The sequence below is a fragment of the Cucurbita pepo genome, chromosome LG12 (assembly GCF_002806865.2).
Source record: "Cucurbita pepo subsp. pepo cultivar mu-cu-16 chromosome LG12, ASM280686v2, whole genome shotgun sequence".
In the NCBI taxonomy this organism is placed as follows: domain Eukaryota; kingdom Viridiplantae; phylum Streptophyta; class Magnoliopsida; order Cucurbitales; family Cucurbitaceae; genus Cucurbita; species Cucurbita pepo.
The window spans coordinates 5,258,479-5,276,540 of record NC_036649.1 but is presented as its reverse complement, the minus strand read 5'-3'; the positions used below and the strand labels follow the sequence as shown (position 1 = coordinate 5,276,540).

At 35.0% G+C, this 18,062-nt stretch overlaps 1 protein-coding gene across 1 annotated transcript; it reads left to right on the top strand.

Moving 5' to 3' along the window:
- Positions 1-238: 238 nt before the first annotated feature.
- LOC111807079 (UPF0481 protein At3g47200-like) lies at positions 239-1,567 on the top strand. The gene has a single exon (XM_023692656.1). It carries the CDS (start codon positions 239-241, stop codon positions 1,565-1,567), a length of 1,329 nt encoding a protein of 442 aa, XP_023548424.1.
- Positions 1,568-18,062: the final 16,495 nt, after the last annotated feature.

Genomic DNA, 18,062 nt, shown 5'->3' with positions numbered 1-18,062 from the left:
TTCTTCCACATCCATTGCCCTCTCTTACTCCATCTTCTTCTTGCATCTTTCTCCATCAATTTTCCAAACAAGGTACTTCCTTAATTCTCTCTTTTCTTCTTCCCTTAAATTCATGTTTGATAAGTTCCGTTTCAAAGCTCGACATTCCTATTAGAGAAGATTTAGAAACGTAGGTGTTTTAGTTCAAGTGAAGAAGAGTTGGATTGGAGTGCATCGAGAACAAGACATAGCTTAGAATATGGCAAAAGGTAATAGGAACGAACAGTTTGTTGGTAATGTTGTGTCATCGATCAAAACAATGCTAGAGCAATTGCCTATTGTTAATGTAGGATGTAGCATCTATCGAGTTCCCAAACTGTTACGTGAGATGAATAATACAGCCCTTATCCCCCAAGTCATTTCCATTGGTCCATTTCACCATCGTAGTCGAGAGGATTTGATATCCACAGAACAATATAAGCTTCAAGGTCTTGTTAACTTTCAACTTCGAATGACGAAGAACATGAACTCATTAGAATTTCTTGTGGAAACTGTTCAAAATTGGGTGAATGAAGCCCGAAATTACTACGCAGAACCTATAAATATGAACGACGAAGATTTTGTTAAAATGTTGTTGGTGGATGGTTGTTTTATAGTGGGGTTGCTTATATTAAATTATGGCCAATACTACCCAAATGCATTTATTGGAATTGAACACAATGTAGATTTTCAATTCTACAAAAGATTACTTCACATAGGTGCTGATTTAGTCAAATTGGAAAATCAAATTCCTTTCTTTGTTCTTCGATGTCTATTCAATCTTATAAAACAAAAGGATCCCTTCCAACCCGTCCCCTTTGATAGCCTTACAACTGTATTTTTTCATTATGGGATTGTAAATAATTACTATCTTTCTAATCCCTTGTCCAAGAAATGTCCAAAGCATTTCATCGATTTCTTAAGTTTCTTTTTCATCCACACCATACCTTCTAAGGACAATAGTAATAAAACTAGATCGATTATTCCTCCATTAATAACTGAGCTCCACGAAGCCGGTGTCACCATCAAGAAAGCAGAAAATGCCGAATGTGTGATGAACATGAGTTTCGAAAATGGAGTTTTTGAAATGCCACCTATACTTATTGATGATTACTTTGAAACCATGATGCGAAACCTGATAGCATTTGAACATTTTTACGTTGGAAATGACAACAAATGTATCCAATATATGTCATTACTGGAACATTTGATATGTACAGAGAAAGATGTGAGTTTACTTGTGAAAGCCGGAATCATAGTCAACAAAATTGGAGGTAGTAATATAGAAGTTTCAGAACTGTTTAACAATCTCGGTAAATTTGTTACAGTCCCAAATTGTTGTCACTTCAACCATATCAACAAACCTTTACGAGAACACTGCAATAGACGATGGAACAAGGCGATAGCTACACTCAAACATAACTATTTCAATACGCCATGGACTATTGTCTCCTTCCTTGGTGCAATCTTACTCCTTGTTTTGACAATACTTCAAACTATATTTTCTAGTATATCCGCATTTCCTAGCAAGTCAAACCTATCGGAATAATATATGTATGTTTCTTTCAAGTTTATTTCCTTACTCATTTATTGATCTTTTTAAATAAATATTACGTTATATTTGTGTTTGTTATCATACCTATAGTTCTTCAATGAACGGTAATCTTATGCTAAAAATTTTAGTATAAAACTTTTCATATCATCTCTATTCATTGTTTGTCATAGAAAAGCATTTAAGATTGGCACGGGCCAATGAAAATCATAAGCTTAATACTATGTTATAATTTCATATATATTACATACTTATATGTTACTTAACTATCCTATGTTACTTAACATCAATGTTAAAAATGTCGATATTGAGTCTCTATTTTATGAAAATATAAATATGAAACTATCCTAAAATGATGAAGTCAATGAATAATTCTAAAAATAATATAAAACAATCAATTTAAAAAAATATATAATTAAGTTAATATATAAATATTTTAAACTTTTTAAATATGTTCAAATACTTATTATTAACATAGGAGAGAGGGAGAAAGAGNAAAAAAAAAAGCATGAAGAGGTCATAGATAAATCTAGTCTTAAATAATGAACATTTTTTAATTTGGTCGAATTCCTCGATAAATGTGCATACTTAGTTGCTGAAATCGGTAGGGTGGTAGAATTGAAGTTTGCTCAATAAATAAATCCTGCGGTAAAAAACTTGGATGGGCTAAACATAGAGTGTCAAGACCCAATTTTCGAGGCTTCGAAACTTGATCCAGACTAAAAAGATCAAAGTAAAAACAAACAAAAACAAAATCAAAATAAAGCGAAACAGCGAAAATGTAGAAAATATAGTAAGAATTCGCGCGATTTTAAAAGTCATACAACACCATTGTCAAAGTTATTTACAAACGGGAAAAGAGTACATGATACAAAAGACTACAAAAGTAACCCAAAAGAATACAATTGACTGACTGACGCCCCGGGTCCCCACCACGACCATTACTGAGAAAGTAAAGGAGAAAACGGAGTGAGTATAAAAATATACTCAGTAAGCAACCTACTTGTTGGCTCTCGTCGCTTCCTTCTACTAGTAGGTTTCCACGACTTTCTTTGGTTTAAACGATGACCCAAGTTATTCCTCTTTGTTCATCTACTCGTGTAGTCCCTAGTCCTTGTCGAGACTGGTTTACGGCGTCGTAACATTGACCTTGACCTGTTTCTACACTCAATAGAAGTTGCTCATGACAAACCACCTACCCACGTAGTCCTTGATCTCTTCCAAGACCAGTTTACGAAGTCGCAGCATCGGCCTTGACTCGTTTCTACGCTCAATAGGAGTTGTTAATGCTAAAACACCTACCCACTCCTAGTCCAACCAAGACTGGTTTACGAAGTTGCAACATTAGCTTTGACTCATTTCTACGCACAATAAGGGCTCTTATCTTGTCACCTACTCGTGTAGTCCCTAGTCCACCAATGACTGGTTTACAAATTTCCCTATTTCTACCCTCAATAGGGCTCTCCACCTGCCCACGCAATCCCTAGTCCAATCAAGACTAGTTTACAAGTTCACCTGTTTCTATCCTTAATAGGGTTTTCCACCTACCCACGTAGTCCCTGGTCCAATTAAGACTGGTTTACAGGTTCACCTGTTTCTACGTTCAACAAGGGGTTCATGTCTTGCGCTAACGACTTATGTAGTGTCTAGTTCTTCTTAAGAACTAGTTTAATGGGATTAGGGCATCGACCCTGTCCCGACTCTACACTCAATAGTAGCTCAACTAGTTTCTTGATCATGTAATCTACTTAAATCTTGTCAATACACCGTGGAGGCCTACTAGGTTCTTAGGGGCGTTCATATAGTTTAAAATCCTTTTTCTCAATTCCATGTCATTCTATGTTAGTCTCTCAGCTTAACCAATCCCGGGGTGCACATAAGTCAATCCTCTGGGTCTACATGTAACCCGCTCTAGCTATAGCACCCTAATCTTAATTGTGATCTTGACGCATGCTCTACTAGGAAAAATATATCTATCAAGCATCTCTAGCACATAAATCATGTATATCGATTCACATAAGTTATTTAAGAAGGTATTCCTACCAAACCTTATTGCATGAAAATCATGTCATAAATCATACACACAATCAACAATCAAACAAGCTCAAGGGGAGAAAACATCCATCAATTACCCGGAGCACAGATCAGAATATCCCATCCTCTATCATACCATAGCGGAAGACATTAAACTAGGCATGTTTCTAAATTCTCTTGTTCTAAGGGCAATTTCGTAATTTCATCATGCATGTCATAATCACCAAAATTGTTCATTCTTATTTCTAATTACGCATATTCTAACCACATAAGGTGATATGAACCAAGAGACATCCATCATACAATATACTTCAATGAAGATGTGAAGAAATAAAGCGTGTCCTTGCGATCCTTACAAGTATTATTTGCCTAAAATCTAGGTGATTACTTACCGAAATAAAGCGTGTCCTTGCGATCCTTACAAGTATTATTTGCCTAAAATCTAGGTGATTACTTACCGAAATAAAGCGTGTCCTTCGAAGCTTACTTTTCCGCTAATTGGGAGCCCCAAATCTATTGAAAGTTCTCTAGTAGGTCCTGAATCAAGTTAAATTTAGGCCAGCATCAAAACTGGGACGAAAAATAGTCAAACGGGAGTCAAATCGAGCCCAAAATATGTCTCACGCGCCGGAGGAGATGCTTAAGCGCAAAACCACGCGTGCGTTCGGACGCGCTGAGGCGATGGAGACACGCGCTGAGGTTTTGCCACGTGGTGCGGACTGAATGGTTCATCGAGGCTGAGGGTGTGAGTTCAAAACTAAAAGGGCGCGCTGGGAAACAATTTTTCTCACGTTGATGCATGGGGTTGAGTCAGGTCAGATCTCTTCGCCAGGTCGCGCGTGGATTATCGAGTACCGGTCTTCGAATCTTGCACGACGTAAGATTTCCTCTATTTTTTTCTCAGCCTATGCGCTCTTGACATGCATCCTCCTTTACCGGCAACGCGCGACCCTCTCGCCAATCGACATGTGTCCCTTCGCCGTTTATCTTCTACTTCCACGAAAACTGATTATTTTCTATTTTCTTTGCATTTTGTATTCCTTTCTACGTAACTTAGATTAACATGGTTCCTTCATGAAATTTGTAGAGTTTATATCTATTTATGATTATGTATTTTTCTTCTAATTTATTTCTAAACATAAGCTAATAGATCAAAGTCCAAAATTAGCAAAAAAATTAACAACTCGCAAATCCGAAAGAACGACGAAACCCCTATCTCGGATCCGAATCGACTACAACTTCTTTCACACATTATGAGTGCAATCTTTCATAGATTAACATACTCAAACTTCAAAAACGATCTCCTAGTGCTTCTCACAGATTTGAAGGAAATCCGAGAGCAAAAGTTCAAGAACTTACTTCCGTGTTTTCTTCGTTCCCTGACAGTTTTGGATGATCCGAAGATTCAGAACGCTTCTCCTCTAGGTTTTGTGAAGGAGGCTCAGCCCGAATCGAACTCCTTGTCACCAAATCGGAGTTGAGTCGGTTATTTTTCCCTCTCTAGAACCTTCCTTTCTCTATATTCTCTTTTTCCTTTCCTTTCTTTTCTTTTCTTTTCTTTTCTTTTCTTTTCTGGTTTTCTTTTTCTTTAATCTCTCTGATTTCAGTTTTGAGGTACCTAATTAAGAAGGAGGGTAGAATGACCATAATGCCCCTCCCGTCAGTTGACTTTGACAACTTTCTCAATTTTCCAACATTTTTGTTGAGCGTGGGACTTTTCTAAGTATTTTTCTCTTCTATAATATATTGAAATTTCATTTTTAAAGCCCTCCATAAAATTTCGTAAATACTTCATTGAGATTCGGGTGTCGCATAGAATTTGGTTAAAAGCTAGCTCCACCCAACAAAATTGAATAGTCCATGCAACGAAGATCTTTTCAATACCTTAACAATGAATGATAAGGACTTAATGCCATTAGAAAAAGGATTAGAAAAAGGATTAGAAAAAAAAGAAAAGGAAAAAAAAATTCATTTTCTAATTTTTAGGAACTCTAATAAGGAAATTTAATTCCTTCTAGGAAGGAAATTAGAGATGTTCGAGAAGAAAAAAAAAATGACAAAAGTGACAAATTATCAAAATGCTTCAAAAGTTTGAAATATTTACACAAATGCCATTGAATAAGAAAAAGACCGTACGGATGGTCTATACAAAATTGAATGATATAAACCACGACTAAGAAATTTCCATACCTAAATGTCCAATTACAAAGACGAGAGCTAAGAAGCTACAACAAACTTTGTACACTTATATTCAAGCTATGGTTAGCTCGTTCAAGAAAATTCTAAAAGACTTTCATTTATATGCCGTGCAAAGTTGAATTTCAAGAAGAGATACAATAAATGCACCTTAATTTGCATTTAATGAACTAATTGAATTTATGGAAGTAGCCACAATGGTTTCATTTATTACATTATTTAATTATAATTTAAATATTTATTTATAATATTTAAGCTAATTTTTTAATATATGAGTTAAAGTTATATTGCAACACATATGGTATGCCATTTTAATATGGAAGTTATGAATATTTTTCATTAACTAGTCATTTTAATATGGAGGTTAGGGTATTTCTCATTAACTAGCCCATTTAATACGAAGATTATGTGTCACATACGTTAAGGTTGTAAAGATTGTATAAAAAAAAAAAATTTATGAGAAAGATCCCATTTTAGAATTAAAAATAAATAAATTTATATACTCTTGGGTTTAGATTCCATGCAAGTCATTCAAGTGGTATTTATCAAACCTCTTGTGTAGTGATACAAATCATGAGTTTATAAACGAATTTTCTTTAATTTTGATGTGGATCATCAAGGTAATCCGTTCCAAACTTTCTCTTGAGTTGATTCCATATCATTGAGTATATTTTTAAATCCAGTCATTGGATCATTCCAGACTTGGATATGCTCGAGAAGACACACACCTAAAAAACCCAACGACTTCAATTCAAATTGAAGGTTGGCGAGCCTCTTATTAGAGAAGATATTTTCGACAAAATTTTTTGAAAATTTGATTTCAAATTCATGGCAGTTCTTCATATTTCATTCGAATACTACCGAGATGCATTCATTCGAATTGAACACAACGTAGAGCTTCAATTCTACAAAAGATTTCCTCATATAGGTGCTGATTTGGTCGAGTTGGAAAATCAAATTCCTTTTTTTTGTTCTTCAACCTCCGTCCCCTTTATAAGACTTGCAATTGTATTTACATCATGGGATTGTAAATAATTACTATCTTTATAATCCCTTGTTGACAAATGCACAAAGCATTTCATCGATTTCTTAAGCTTCTTCTTCGTCCCCACGATACCTTCTAAGAACAATAGTAAAGAAGAAAAATCAATTATTCCTCCATCGATAACTGAGCTCCGCAAAGCCGGTGTCACCATCAAGAAAGCAGAAAATGCCAATGTGAGCTTCAAAAATGGGGTTTTTGAAATCTCACCCATACTTATTGATGATTACTTTGAAACCATGATGCAAAAACCTAATAGCGTTTGAGCATTTTTTATGTCGGAAATGACAACAACTGTATCCAATATGTGTCATTATTTGATCATTTGATATGTATAGAGAAAGATGTGAGTGTACTTGCAAAAGCCGGAATCATAATAAACGAAATTGGAGGTAGTAGTATAGAATGTTTAATAATCTCTGTAAATTTGTTACAGTCCCAAATTGTTGCAACTTCAACGATATTAACAAAGCTTTACGAGAACATTGCAGTAGACGATGGAACAAGGCGATAGCTACACTCAAACATAACTATTTCAATACGCCTTGGGCTATTGTCTCCTTGGTTTGTGCAATCTTACTCCTTATTTTAGCCATGCTTTAAACTATAATTTCTTATATATCAGCATTTTCTAACGAGTGAAATCTATCCAAATAATATATGTATGTATCTTTTAAATTTTCGTCGTTCAATCTTACCTTATTAAATGTTAATGGCCAATCTTTTTAAATAAATATTATGTTACATTTGTGTTTGTTATCATACCTAATGAACCATAATCTTATGCTAAAAGTTCTATATTATCTCTATTTTTTGTCCGTCATAGAAAAGCATTTAAGATTGACACGGGTCCATGAAAATTTGTGTTTTGTGCATAATGATAAAGTTTTGAAATTTTTGTTTACTCTTTGCTATTTTTTTTTTCTATATTTGTTTTATACTAAACAATTAAAACTATATTAGATATCAATTCTTTTGAAATTTAAGGAGTGAAGTTTTGTTTCCATTAAAACTATATTAGTTGGATCTTCTCCAAACTTGGATATGTTCTAGAAGACACACACCTAAAACATCCTACGACTTCAATTCAAAATGAAGGTTGACGAGTCTCTTATTGGAAAAGATATTTTTTACCAAAATTTTAGAAAATTTGATTTCAAATTCATGGGAGCTCTTCACATTTCAAAGTTAATTTAAACTTCCTCTATAAATGATTAAGTAAGGGCAGTCATTAGGAGCAATAATCGAGTAGTATCGAGCCTTCAACCGTGAGCCATCAACATTTAGATTTTGAAAATCTCTTCCTTTAATTTCTTCCAAATTTGAGAGTTATAATTCATCATTTCCCTTCAAACTTGTTTCTATACCTTCTAAAAAGTATTATATACCTTCTAAAAAGTATTATATACCTTCTAAAAAGTATTATATACCTTCTAAAAAGTATTATCCACAAGTTTTGTGAAGAAACCAAGAGTTTAAAATGTTCCTAACTTATATGTCTAATTCCATGTGTCATTATATAAGTTTAAAAGCTTTGAATCGCAATTTCAGGTTACACATGAAGTAATCATGTCTAACCTATCACATTCACTTTTTGTACCATGAAGAAGCATTTTCCAATTAAAGGAAAATATATTTGGGTAAGATTTGAGGGTAAGTTCAAATTTCCTACCTAGGGTCCTATCAACAAAAATTAAGCACTACATTAACTTCATAGAATTAAATTTAAAATGTTTTAAAGAGTTAGACCTAATAAGGACGAGAGGGAGATACCAAAGAAGATTGAGTTTCTGCGCTTTGGTTGACTTCCAAATTGAGACTTCGACTCCAAGATCAGCCACGATCACACAAATTCATTCCTAAAAAATAATTTCTTAAGCATGAAGTTTGTATAAGGAAGAAGTTTCGTGAAAACATCATGTCTAGAAAAAGTCTCAATCAGCCTGACGAATAAGAAATTCTTGTGGGTTTACACTAGCAAGAAAACATATTTTTACCCAACTTTGACGAATTATAACTCGAGCTACATCACACGAAAAGGTAAGATATACCATCACCAAGTTTTATGAAGAAATCTAGAGGAAAAATGCTCTAGAATAAGCTGAAAAGGTCGAGTTTGAAAAGAAGGAGGAATACACGGCCTGCGTCCTTTTCATTTTTGAAGAAGAACATGATGACATGGTTGGTTCAACTGAACAAGCCACGTCAACCTAAATTTCAACTCCCTCGTAGTCTAACTTTCATCCTAAATTTTAACCCTTTCCCAGACATGTTCTCAAATTTTTTATGGTTCTAAAAGTTAAACTCTCTAAGAAAGCTATCAAAGAAAATTTGGAGTAAACCATATACCCAAAACTTGAGAACCGAGATCCCGAACATCAACTAAGAAGTAAGTAGCCAATTTGAGTTTTTCTTAAGAAATACTCGTAGAAATTGCTTGAAAATAAATATAAATCGTATATTAAGCTATATTTAAAGGATTATAAAAGAAAAAATATTAATAACCGTAATTTCAAACCTAGCGTTTTGCTCAAGAGTCGAGTAATATTAAAATAACCCACTTAATGGACTCTACCGCAAATAAGATTTTAATGTTGAGCATAATATAATAGGTAAAACATATACACGAAATTTTGTATTCATTGGATAAGGTGGAGTAGCTAAACCAAATAATGGTATAAAATGACCATAATACCCCTGTAATAATGTAAAGCTTGTTCATAACCTTTAAATGACATGTGGTTTTAATAGAAGGCTTAAGGTAATGTATCAAGTTTGATAGTCATTAGAGTTTGTTTAGGTATCAAGTTTGATAGTCATTAGAGTTTGTTTAGGAATTGAACCAATGATAACTATAAAATGACAAAAATGTCCCTACATGCCACCAAGGATAACTATAAAATGCCTAAGCATTGGTTTATATATCAAGTAAACTCCAAATGATCTAAAATTTCATATATTAAAGGCTATAAGAGGTTACACAAGATTTTAAAGTCGTTAGAACACATTTAGGGGCTGAACCAAGGACTAAGGGAAAAATGACCCAAATGCCTCTAGGCTAACCATAAGTGTCAAAGTTCAAATGGCCTCCAATTATAATTGAGTTATGTACGATCTTAAGGATAATTATGCAAGTTTTTAAGGCATTACAATATAGTTGAAATTACTAAACTACCTCTAAAGGCGCTTAATACAGATCCATAATTTGCCTAAATACCTCAAGAAACATGCTATGATTAGCCTAAGTACTTCAAGAAACATGCTATGATTATTATAAAGACTTAGACAAGCTATTAGATAAGTTCATGTATGCATGGTCTAAGAGCTTGGATTAGGCTAAGAAATTATGATAAGGGTTATGTGGAGTTATGGTCCAAGGTTAACCTTTGGAGTAAGAATCCAAGAAACTATAAGACTAAGAAAATACTCAAAGATGGAAATACCGGTAATAACTTCCTCACAAGAATTCATGAAGTTTCCTTGAACTCAAAAGTTTTATGACACGTACGATGTTATGAAGTACTTATGCTCATAAAAATTATATGAATACATGCTTTAGGGCCATGAACTCTATGCATGATAATGGATTTAGGGTGTGTTATAAGTATGCATTACCTTAGGGTGCTACCCCAAGGACATGAATAGTAACGACCCTATTTTTGCTTCTAAAATAAAATCGCTACAATATGCATTTGTTAATTACCATTACCGATAGTAAGACCACTTACTTAGATGGTCTTAGCTGAAGTTCTATCTAACTCTAAATTAGTTTGCTTTCCTGCTTCAATTCGTTTTCACTTATGCCAAGACGATTCACGCTATTAAAGATGATCACCGAGTTCTTTTAATAATTCTAATTTCTAAATTTTGTTAAGTAATTAATAAATTCTTAATATTTCTGTTAAGATTTAATGTTTCTTGATATATAAATATCAAAGATTTAATGATTCTAATGACTTATTCTAACGTGATTTACTGTAACTTAAAATGCTAACAAAAATCTATCTAAATAATTGGATAACAAAAAAAATTCTAAATAATTTGATAATGGAAAAGTAGATCCGAGTAAAAGGTGAAGAGATCTTAAATATAACTTAGCTAAATCTGCAGATAAGAGAGGTAGATATGATTCTTACGTGATTTCTTGTAACATGTTGGATAAAGGAAACGTGATTTCTTGTAACATGTTGGATAAAGGAAGAGGAGATCTTAAATATAACTTAGGGCCCAAGACATTCTCAAACATATTATAAGAATAAAAGAAAAAAATAAAAAGGAAAATGTAAGAATAGATAAAAATTGGCCAATGACAACCTAATTAATATACAAGAACGATAATAGAAACACGAGAAAGATAATAGAATGAAAGAGTGGGAGAAACCCAAGAAAAAAGAAAAGGAAAGATATAAAAAGCATTAAATTTGTTGATAATGGTAAATATAATAACAAATATATATTTTCATTAGTAATTCTCAAACATATTATGAAGTATCTAGTAAAGTTTACAATAGACATATTTATATATATTTAACCAAATTTAGAAATTAGAATTACCGAAGTAATTCGGTGAACATCTTTAATAGGGTGAAGCACCTTGACATAAGTGAGAACGAATTCGAGAGACGAAAGCAAGCTAATTTGGAGTTAGATAGAACTTCAGCTAAGGTCATTCAAGTAAGTGGCCTTACTATTGACATGGTTATATTTGATGTTGACACATGTCTAGTAGTTCTGCACATGTCATATATATTGATGTGTGAATTGTTTATAGATCGATGTGCTTATGATATGATATAATATGTTATAATATGTGAATTGTATGATAATACTTACAGTACATTGTGTTCGATGATACGTTTGAGATAGGATACGAGAAGGATGCACTAAACGTAATGTAACGATAGGAGTAAGATATGTTCATGAAATTTTGAGGTTAGGTTATGTATCGAAGTGCTATGGATATGAGAGGTTGATAAAAACGATATGGTCACGATCGATTGATAAAAGAATACGGTTTGGTTGTAGGTTGTTTTGCATTTCATTGTTTTAAATTATTTTGTATTTTTTTTTTCTCTAAATTTCAGTATTTCATATTTAAACACGTAAGACCATGGCTGTGTTTTCCAGAGAAGAGGTTGTTTTAAACGTTTTTTCGAAGTTTACGTTATCAACTATGTTCATGTAAGAGTTATATTTCCGCATTATAGATGAGCATGAGACGTTAGTAGCGACTCTGAGTATGTGGAAATTTAGGGTCGTTACATAAACAATATGTGAAATGATATGAAAAACGATATGATATGTACAGAACACTAGCGATGTTGTATTAAACAATAATGAAAATGGAAAAATATTAGAATAATGAAAATGGAAAAATATTAGGACCTCAAGGATTATTGTGTGCTTATGCATTGGGAGATACCCTTATTCCTTCACAATGGTACGGACGCATACACAAATAGGCAAAAGAACTATCAATATTTTTTACATAATGTTGTCGTGATGGTTACTAATTCTAACGGGTGTCTGGAACAAAGAGCTACCAGAGCATGCTCGCCCGACAAGGAAAGGGGCCCAGCAGTGTGCGAACTGACTGGTGAGTCCATACTCGTACGTATAGGCCATGTAGAGTATATGGTATACATCCAAGCTTCCCGTTAGGATAGTGCCGTAGGAAAATAGACTGATATGATAGGTCCCGTCATTGCATTCGCATGTTCTTGCATTTAACCCCTAATAGTGGGGTCCCTTGTTGAGTATTTCTTTAAATACTCAAGCCACGTGCTATTTCTATTTCAGGTTAAGGCAAGACATTCCTGTACGGCTAACGCTGACATTGTAACTGGAGACCATGTCAACTACATGGGGCAGCCTCATTTATTTTCTTAGACTTAGACTAAAATATGATGTTTTTAATTTAAACGTTTATTTATTTTATTTAGTCTTTTGTTATGTCGTTTTAAAGGTGTTTTCAAAACACGTAAGTCGATGACTATGTTTTAAGATTAAGGTGATGTTTTATGAAAGTTTAAATAAAGTTATGATATGTATACAGCGATGACCTTAAATTAATTAGAAAATTTTGTATCGTTACATTAATGCTATCTTTAAACTTTCATGAGTATGTTTTAAACACGATACTAAAGCTAAGGTTATTTTTGAACTTTTTAAACAATCACCATATTATTAAAAAAATTAAAAGTTCAACCACATTTTTGAAATACCTGAATGTTCAACCACATTTTTCTAAACAAAATATTAACAGTTTCCATCCAAAACTAATGATAATAATATCGGGTAGAATTTTTTAAAACAAATTTAGAAGTATGGTGGAAAATTTTGAAATTTTGAAATTTTAGAAATATTTTTAAAACAAAATACTAAGTTTAGGTATATTTTTATTAATTTAGCAAAAGTTTTATAGGAATAAAAAGAGAGGGAAAAAGTAGATAGCACAACATATAGAAAACCTTTAATTTTGGAAGCTGTCTTAATAAATTTTGACGGAGGGTAAAGAAAGTATAAGAATAACTTAATTTCATATCTCATATTTGAAAATGTATATTAAATAAAGGATTTTATTTCGCTTTCTAGTTCATTTTGATCTTCGTTCCCTTGGTCAAAATGTTTTCTTAGGTAACAAAATTTAAATGGTAGCTTACAAGCTTTCAAACTACTTTGAATGGATAAAGAAAGCTTATTCCCACGTCCATCTTCAAAACACGTGGGACATGTATTAGACAAATATAAATTTAATATTTGTTATTATTTTGAATTTCTTTCTAATATACCATTAATAAAAATTTAATATATATCATAAATTAGATTTTTTTTTTTTTTTTATGCACTTAGCGATAAGGAAGTTTAGCAATAAGGAGTTTGACAAAATTTGAGGGGAAAAGAAAAAAAAGATGAGTATATATATATATATAGATAAATAACTATGTGATTATTTTATTGTTGCCTATGCCATTTTCATAGTTAAGTGTAACGACCTAAAAATTTTGAAGGTCTCGAGCCACAGATCGTTACTCAAGAATGTCGAAATAAGAAAAAATGCGTAAAATTTAAAACATTTAAACACGTGCATGTAATTTGAAATTTAATTAAAGTAGTAATGAAAATTTTGTTTTTATAAAGAAAAGAGAAAAGACCACTAAGATACAACGTCTTTCGGACAACTATTTAAAATACATGAAAGGCCGGATTTAAAGGTAGGTACAAAGAAACTCGACTCAAATGTGTTGGAACTCTCTATAGCCAATAGCCCCGTGTGCCTTCGCCTCGACCGCTACATCAATTTCCACCTGAAAATAAAGTTGGAGTAGCATGTATACTCAGTAAGCAGCTTGCTAGTAGTTCATATTTTGTTATTAAGTCTTATTAATCTTGTTCCCACATTTGGTATCTTATTCTCTCACCGGGATTCATTCTCCCGTATAGGCTTCTTCCTAAGTTACACCCTAAGATTTCTCATTCCACTCTCTTGGTTCACAGTCCTATCCAGACCTCCAGCCCTTGGAATATTCTTAGGTCCTCTAGGTCTCCTAGTTAGTCGCTTCTGCTAGCCACTCTGATCACCGTCATCATATCTCAAGCACTCGAGGCGCGACCTCGGTGTTCAGGGTTCATGCATTCTAAGACTCGATCAACTCTCAAGTGTACCACTGTAGGCCCCTGCCACTCGCGACAGGTTCACTTAAAGGAAACTAACTGGCAAACTCCAAGTCCCTACAAGGTACCATCAACAATAAAATGGCCAGTTTTATAGTTACGCGAACCCCTAACGATCGACACAGGATTACAATTAGAGGTTAGTTGGCGAACCCCTAATCGTCCCCAGATAACCGCTAATATCCTATGCATGAGCAGTAATCCTCGACCAACTCTAATGTACCAACGTGGACCCCTGTCTCTCGTGACAGGTTCACTTAAAGGAAACTAACTGACAAACTTCCTATAAGTCCCCACAAGGTACCATCGACAATCAAATGGTCAGTTATATGGTTACGCGGACCCCTGACAATCGAGTTAGGTTTATGGTTAGGGGTTAGTTGGCGAACTCCTAATCGTCCCCGGATAACCGCTAATATCATATACATGAACAGTAATCCTCGACCAACTCTAATGTACCAACGTGGACCCCTGTATCTCGTGACAGGTTCACTTAAAGGAAACTATCTGGCAAACTTCCTATAAGTCCCCACAAGGTACCATCAACAATCAAATGGCCAGTTCTATGGTTATGCGGACCCTTGACAATCGAGTCAGGTTTACGGTTAGGAGTTAGTTGGCGAACCCCTAAACGTCCCCGGGTAACCGCTAATACTGTAACATATGTGACGGAGGCATAATATAATGATCTAATCATGGAAAGCTAATCATGAATCTCAGTTCATAAGGTAGTGCATACGCGTTTCGGTAACGTTTTAGCAAACATACATAATCACAATCAACATGTGTCATCTCATTCTATGCTCAAACTTCTAAAACATACTTCTTATATCATACTTTCATGCATACTATGAGCGTAGCTAGATCCAAGGTTCCGAGGTGCCACCTACCTGAAAAGCGTGACACTTTATGTTCGGATTTGCGTCTTTAGTCCAAAATTTGCCAAACTCCTCGGATAATTCCTACATTGGTGCAAAAATGGAGAATACCATGAGAACGACATCAAGATCGAAGTTAAAGCGGGAGAGTTAAATCAAAAGGGCCAAACCGACCCAATTAAGTCGGGTCGAGTCGGCTAGACCTCTACTTGGGTCCGGTCGGCTGGACCTCTGCTTGGGTCGGGTCGGCTGCTCCCCGGTTCGCACGCCCGTGGTGGGCAAGGCGGGACGCACGCGCCTGCATTGGCTGCACGCAGGCCCGTGTTGGGCCACGCCAGGCTAAGGCCCGCGCTGGGCCACGCGAGGCGGTGAGGCGGATGCCCGCGCAAGTCGTGGAACAATCGTTTTCCCCCATTAGGCGTCAATAATTCTTTGTCCTCTTGTACATACCCTAGATTTCTACTTAACCTAAAGTCATTACTGTATACATATTATAGGCATTTTGTGCAGAAATACTTCATTAAAAACTTTATAATAAAATAATCACCTTGGTATTACATGTTATCTCTAAAGACTTTAAATAAAATTATAACAATTTAAATTAACATAAAATAAAAATGCCCTATACTGGCTAATACGCTACTAATGGGAATGAAAACTAGCCTATACTAACCTATAATATACTAAATTAAAATTTCCAAGCTACCCTAAACATGTCATACATTCTCTAAGGTTGCGATGCTACCGTCAATCGTACAGGGGAGCCTTACCTTTACCTGAAAAATAAGAGTAGCACATGACTTGAGTATTCTAAGAAATACTCAGTAAGCGGCCCCCCTACCGAGGTTAGATGCAAGCACACGTAATCTTGAGTGAGACCTATCATATCAGTCTATTTTCCTACGATGCCTATCTTAAGCGGGCAATTAGATGTCTATTTACTTTTCTACACACGGTCCACACGTGCGACTATGGACCCACCAGTCGATTCACACATCCCATGGGCTCCTTTCTCGTAGGGCGAGCATTCTTTAGTAGCTATTGATGATGAACACCCGTTAGGAGTAGCAGTCATTGTAGCAACATTATGGTCAACATAACGACCATTTTTGTGCCTTGTAGTGTACGCATTTGTACTATCGTAAAAGGAGAAGGTGTATCCCCTAATGCATGAAACAGAATAATACTTGAGGTCCTAACATTTTTCCTTTTTCATTATCAGGTATGACAACCCTCTAGCATTTTCGTTCATATCATATCATTTTTATCATAATCTCCATTTGTATATTGAAGTTGTACATGTCAATCATATCATATATCATTCATGTAGCAAATATGTTATATCCAAAACTTATCATTCGAATGTTTCAATTCATATCAAGCACATATCATATCATATTATATATCATTACAGTTACATAACATATAACCAAATCATGCCTTCAAATATGTCATATCTTAACATATCAATTCATCTCCATACAACATAATATTCACGTATCATATCATACACTTATAATTCCATAATAGTTTGCATATACAAGAGCTGAAATGTTCACGCGTGCGAATCCATGGGCACATGTCATCATTCAGCATATAATTATAAGCAAACTTACGGTGGGGCAACTACTTTGTTGGCCTTAATCGACGTTTTCCTAAATTTGAGTACGTTCGCTTTCCATCTCTCAAAGTTGCTCACAGTATCACTAGTTGTCGTTTCCTATTAGAATATCCATTTCGTTTTATTAGTAACTCAATTTCCTAACTCAATTTAACTTAATTGGTGAAAATTGGAACTTATACTGACCTTAAGGTAAATTTCAGCTTCCGGGTGGTCGAAACAGTAGAAAATAAGCAATTTCCCTTTATCGAGCCAAAGGAGTGCATTTTGAGCTACCGAGCCGAGCAGATCGAGCCGTGTAAGTCGAAGGAGTGTTTGGCTGTAGGTGCGACATGTGGCACAACACATGTGCAATCCGAGTTAGGTCAAGGCGCGGGTCGCTACAGGCGTTTGGGTCGCGAGTTGCGAGGTTGGTCTGCTGCAAGTTTGGGCCATTGTAGATGTTGGGTCCGACCCAAAACCCAAAGACATATCCCAACCAGCAGCGTGTCCCAGCTTACGGCTCAGTCCAGCCACATGCCTCAACCCAGTATTCGCGATTGGAAGCCCATTAATGCCTTCGCTTCGGCTCGACAATCATCTACAAAACATGGCCTAAACATTTGCAACCCTCAGACGTCTACGACCCGCGACCGGAGATCGCAACCTGTGCCTTGACCCAAACGCGAACCCTACATGCATCTCCTCTCCCCCCAGTGACACGTGTCGCGTATGCAAATGCCGACTCTTTCGGCTCACACGGCTCCTCGGCTTGGCGCGACTTCTTGGTTAAAAAATTAGGTTATTTGGCTCGGGATACGTAGTTTTTTTTACCTTAATTAAGTCCAGTATAGCATCCTATTTCCAACTTTTAGGTGAATTAGGTTAGTTATTAATGTAAATAAGATGGACGTTCGAACCGGAAACAACTCCCCGACGATACTTGGAGCGATTTCGAGGGACAAAATTCAAACGTACTTGAGTTTTAGGGAGAACACCGACTAAGGCCAACCAAGTAAGTGGTCTTTCATCGGCATGATTATATTTTATGCTGACACGTGCTCTGTG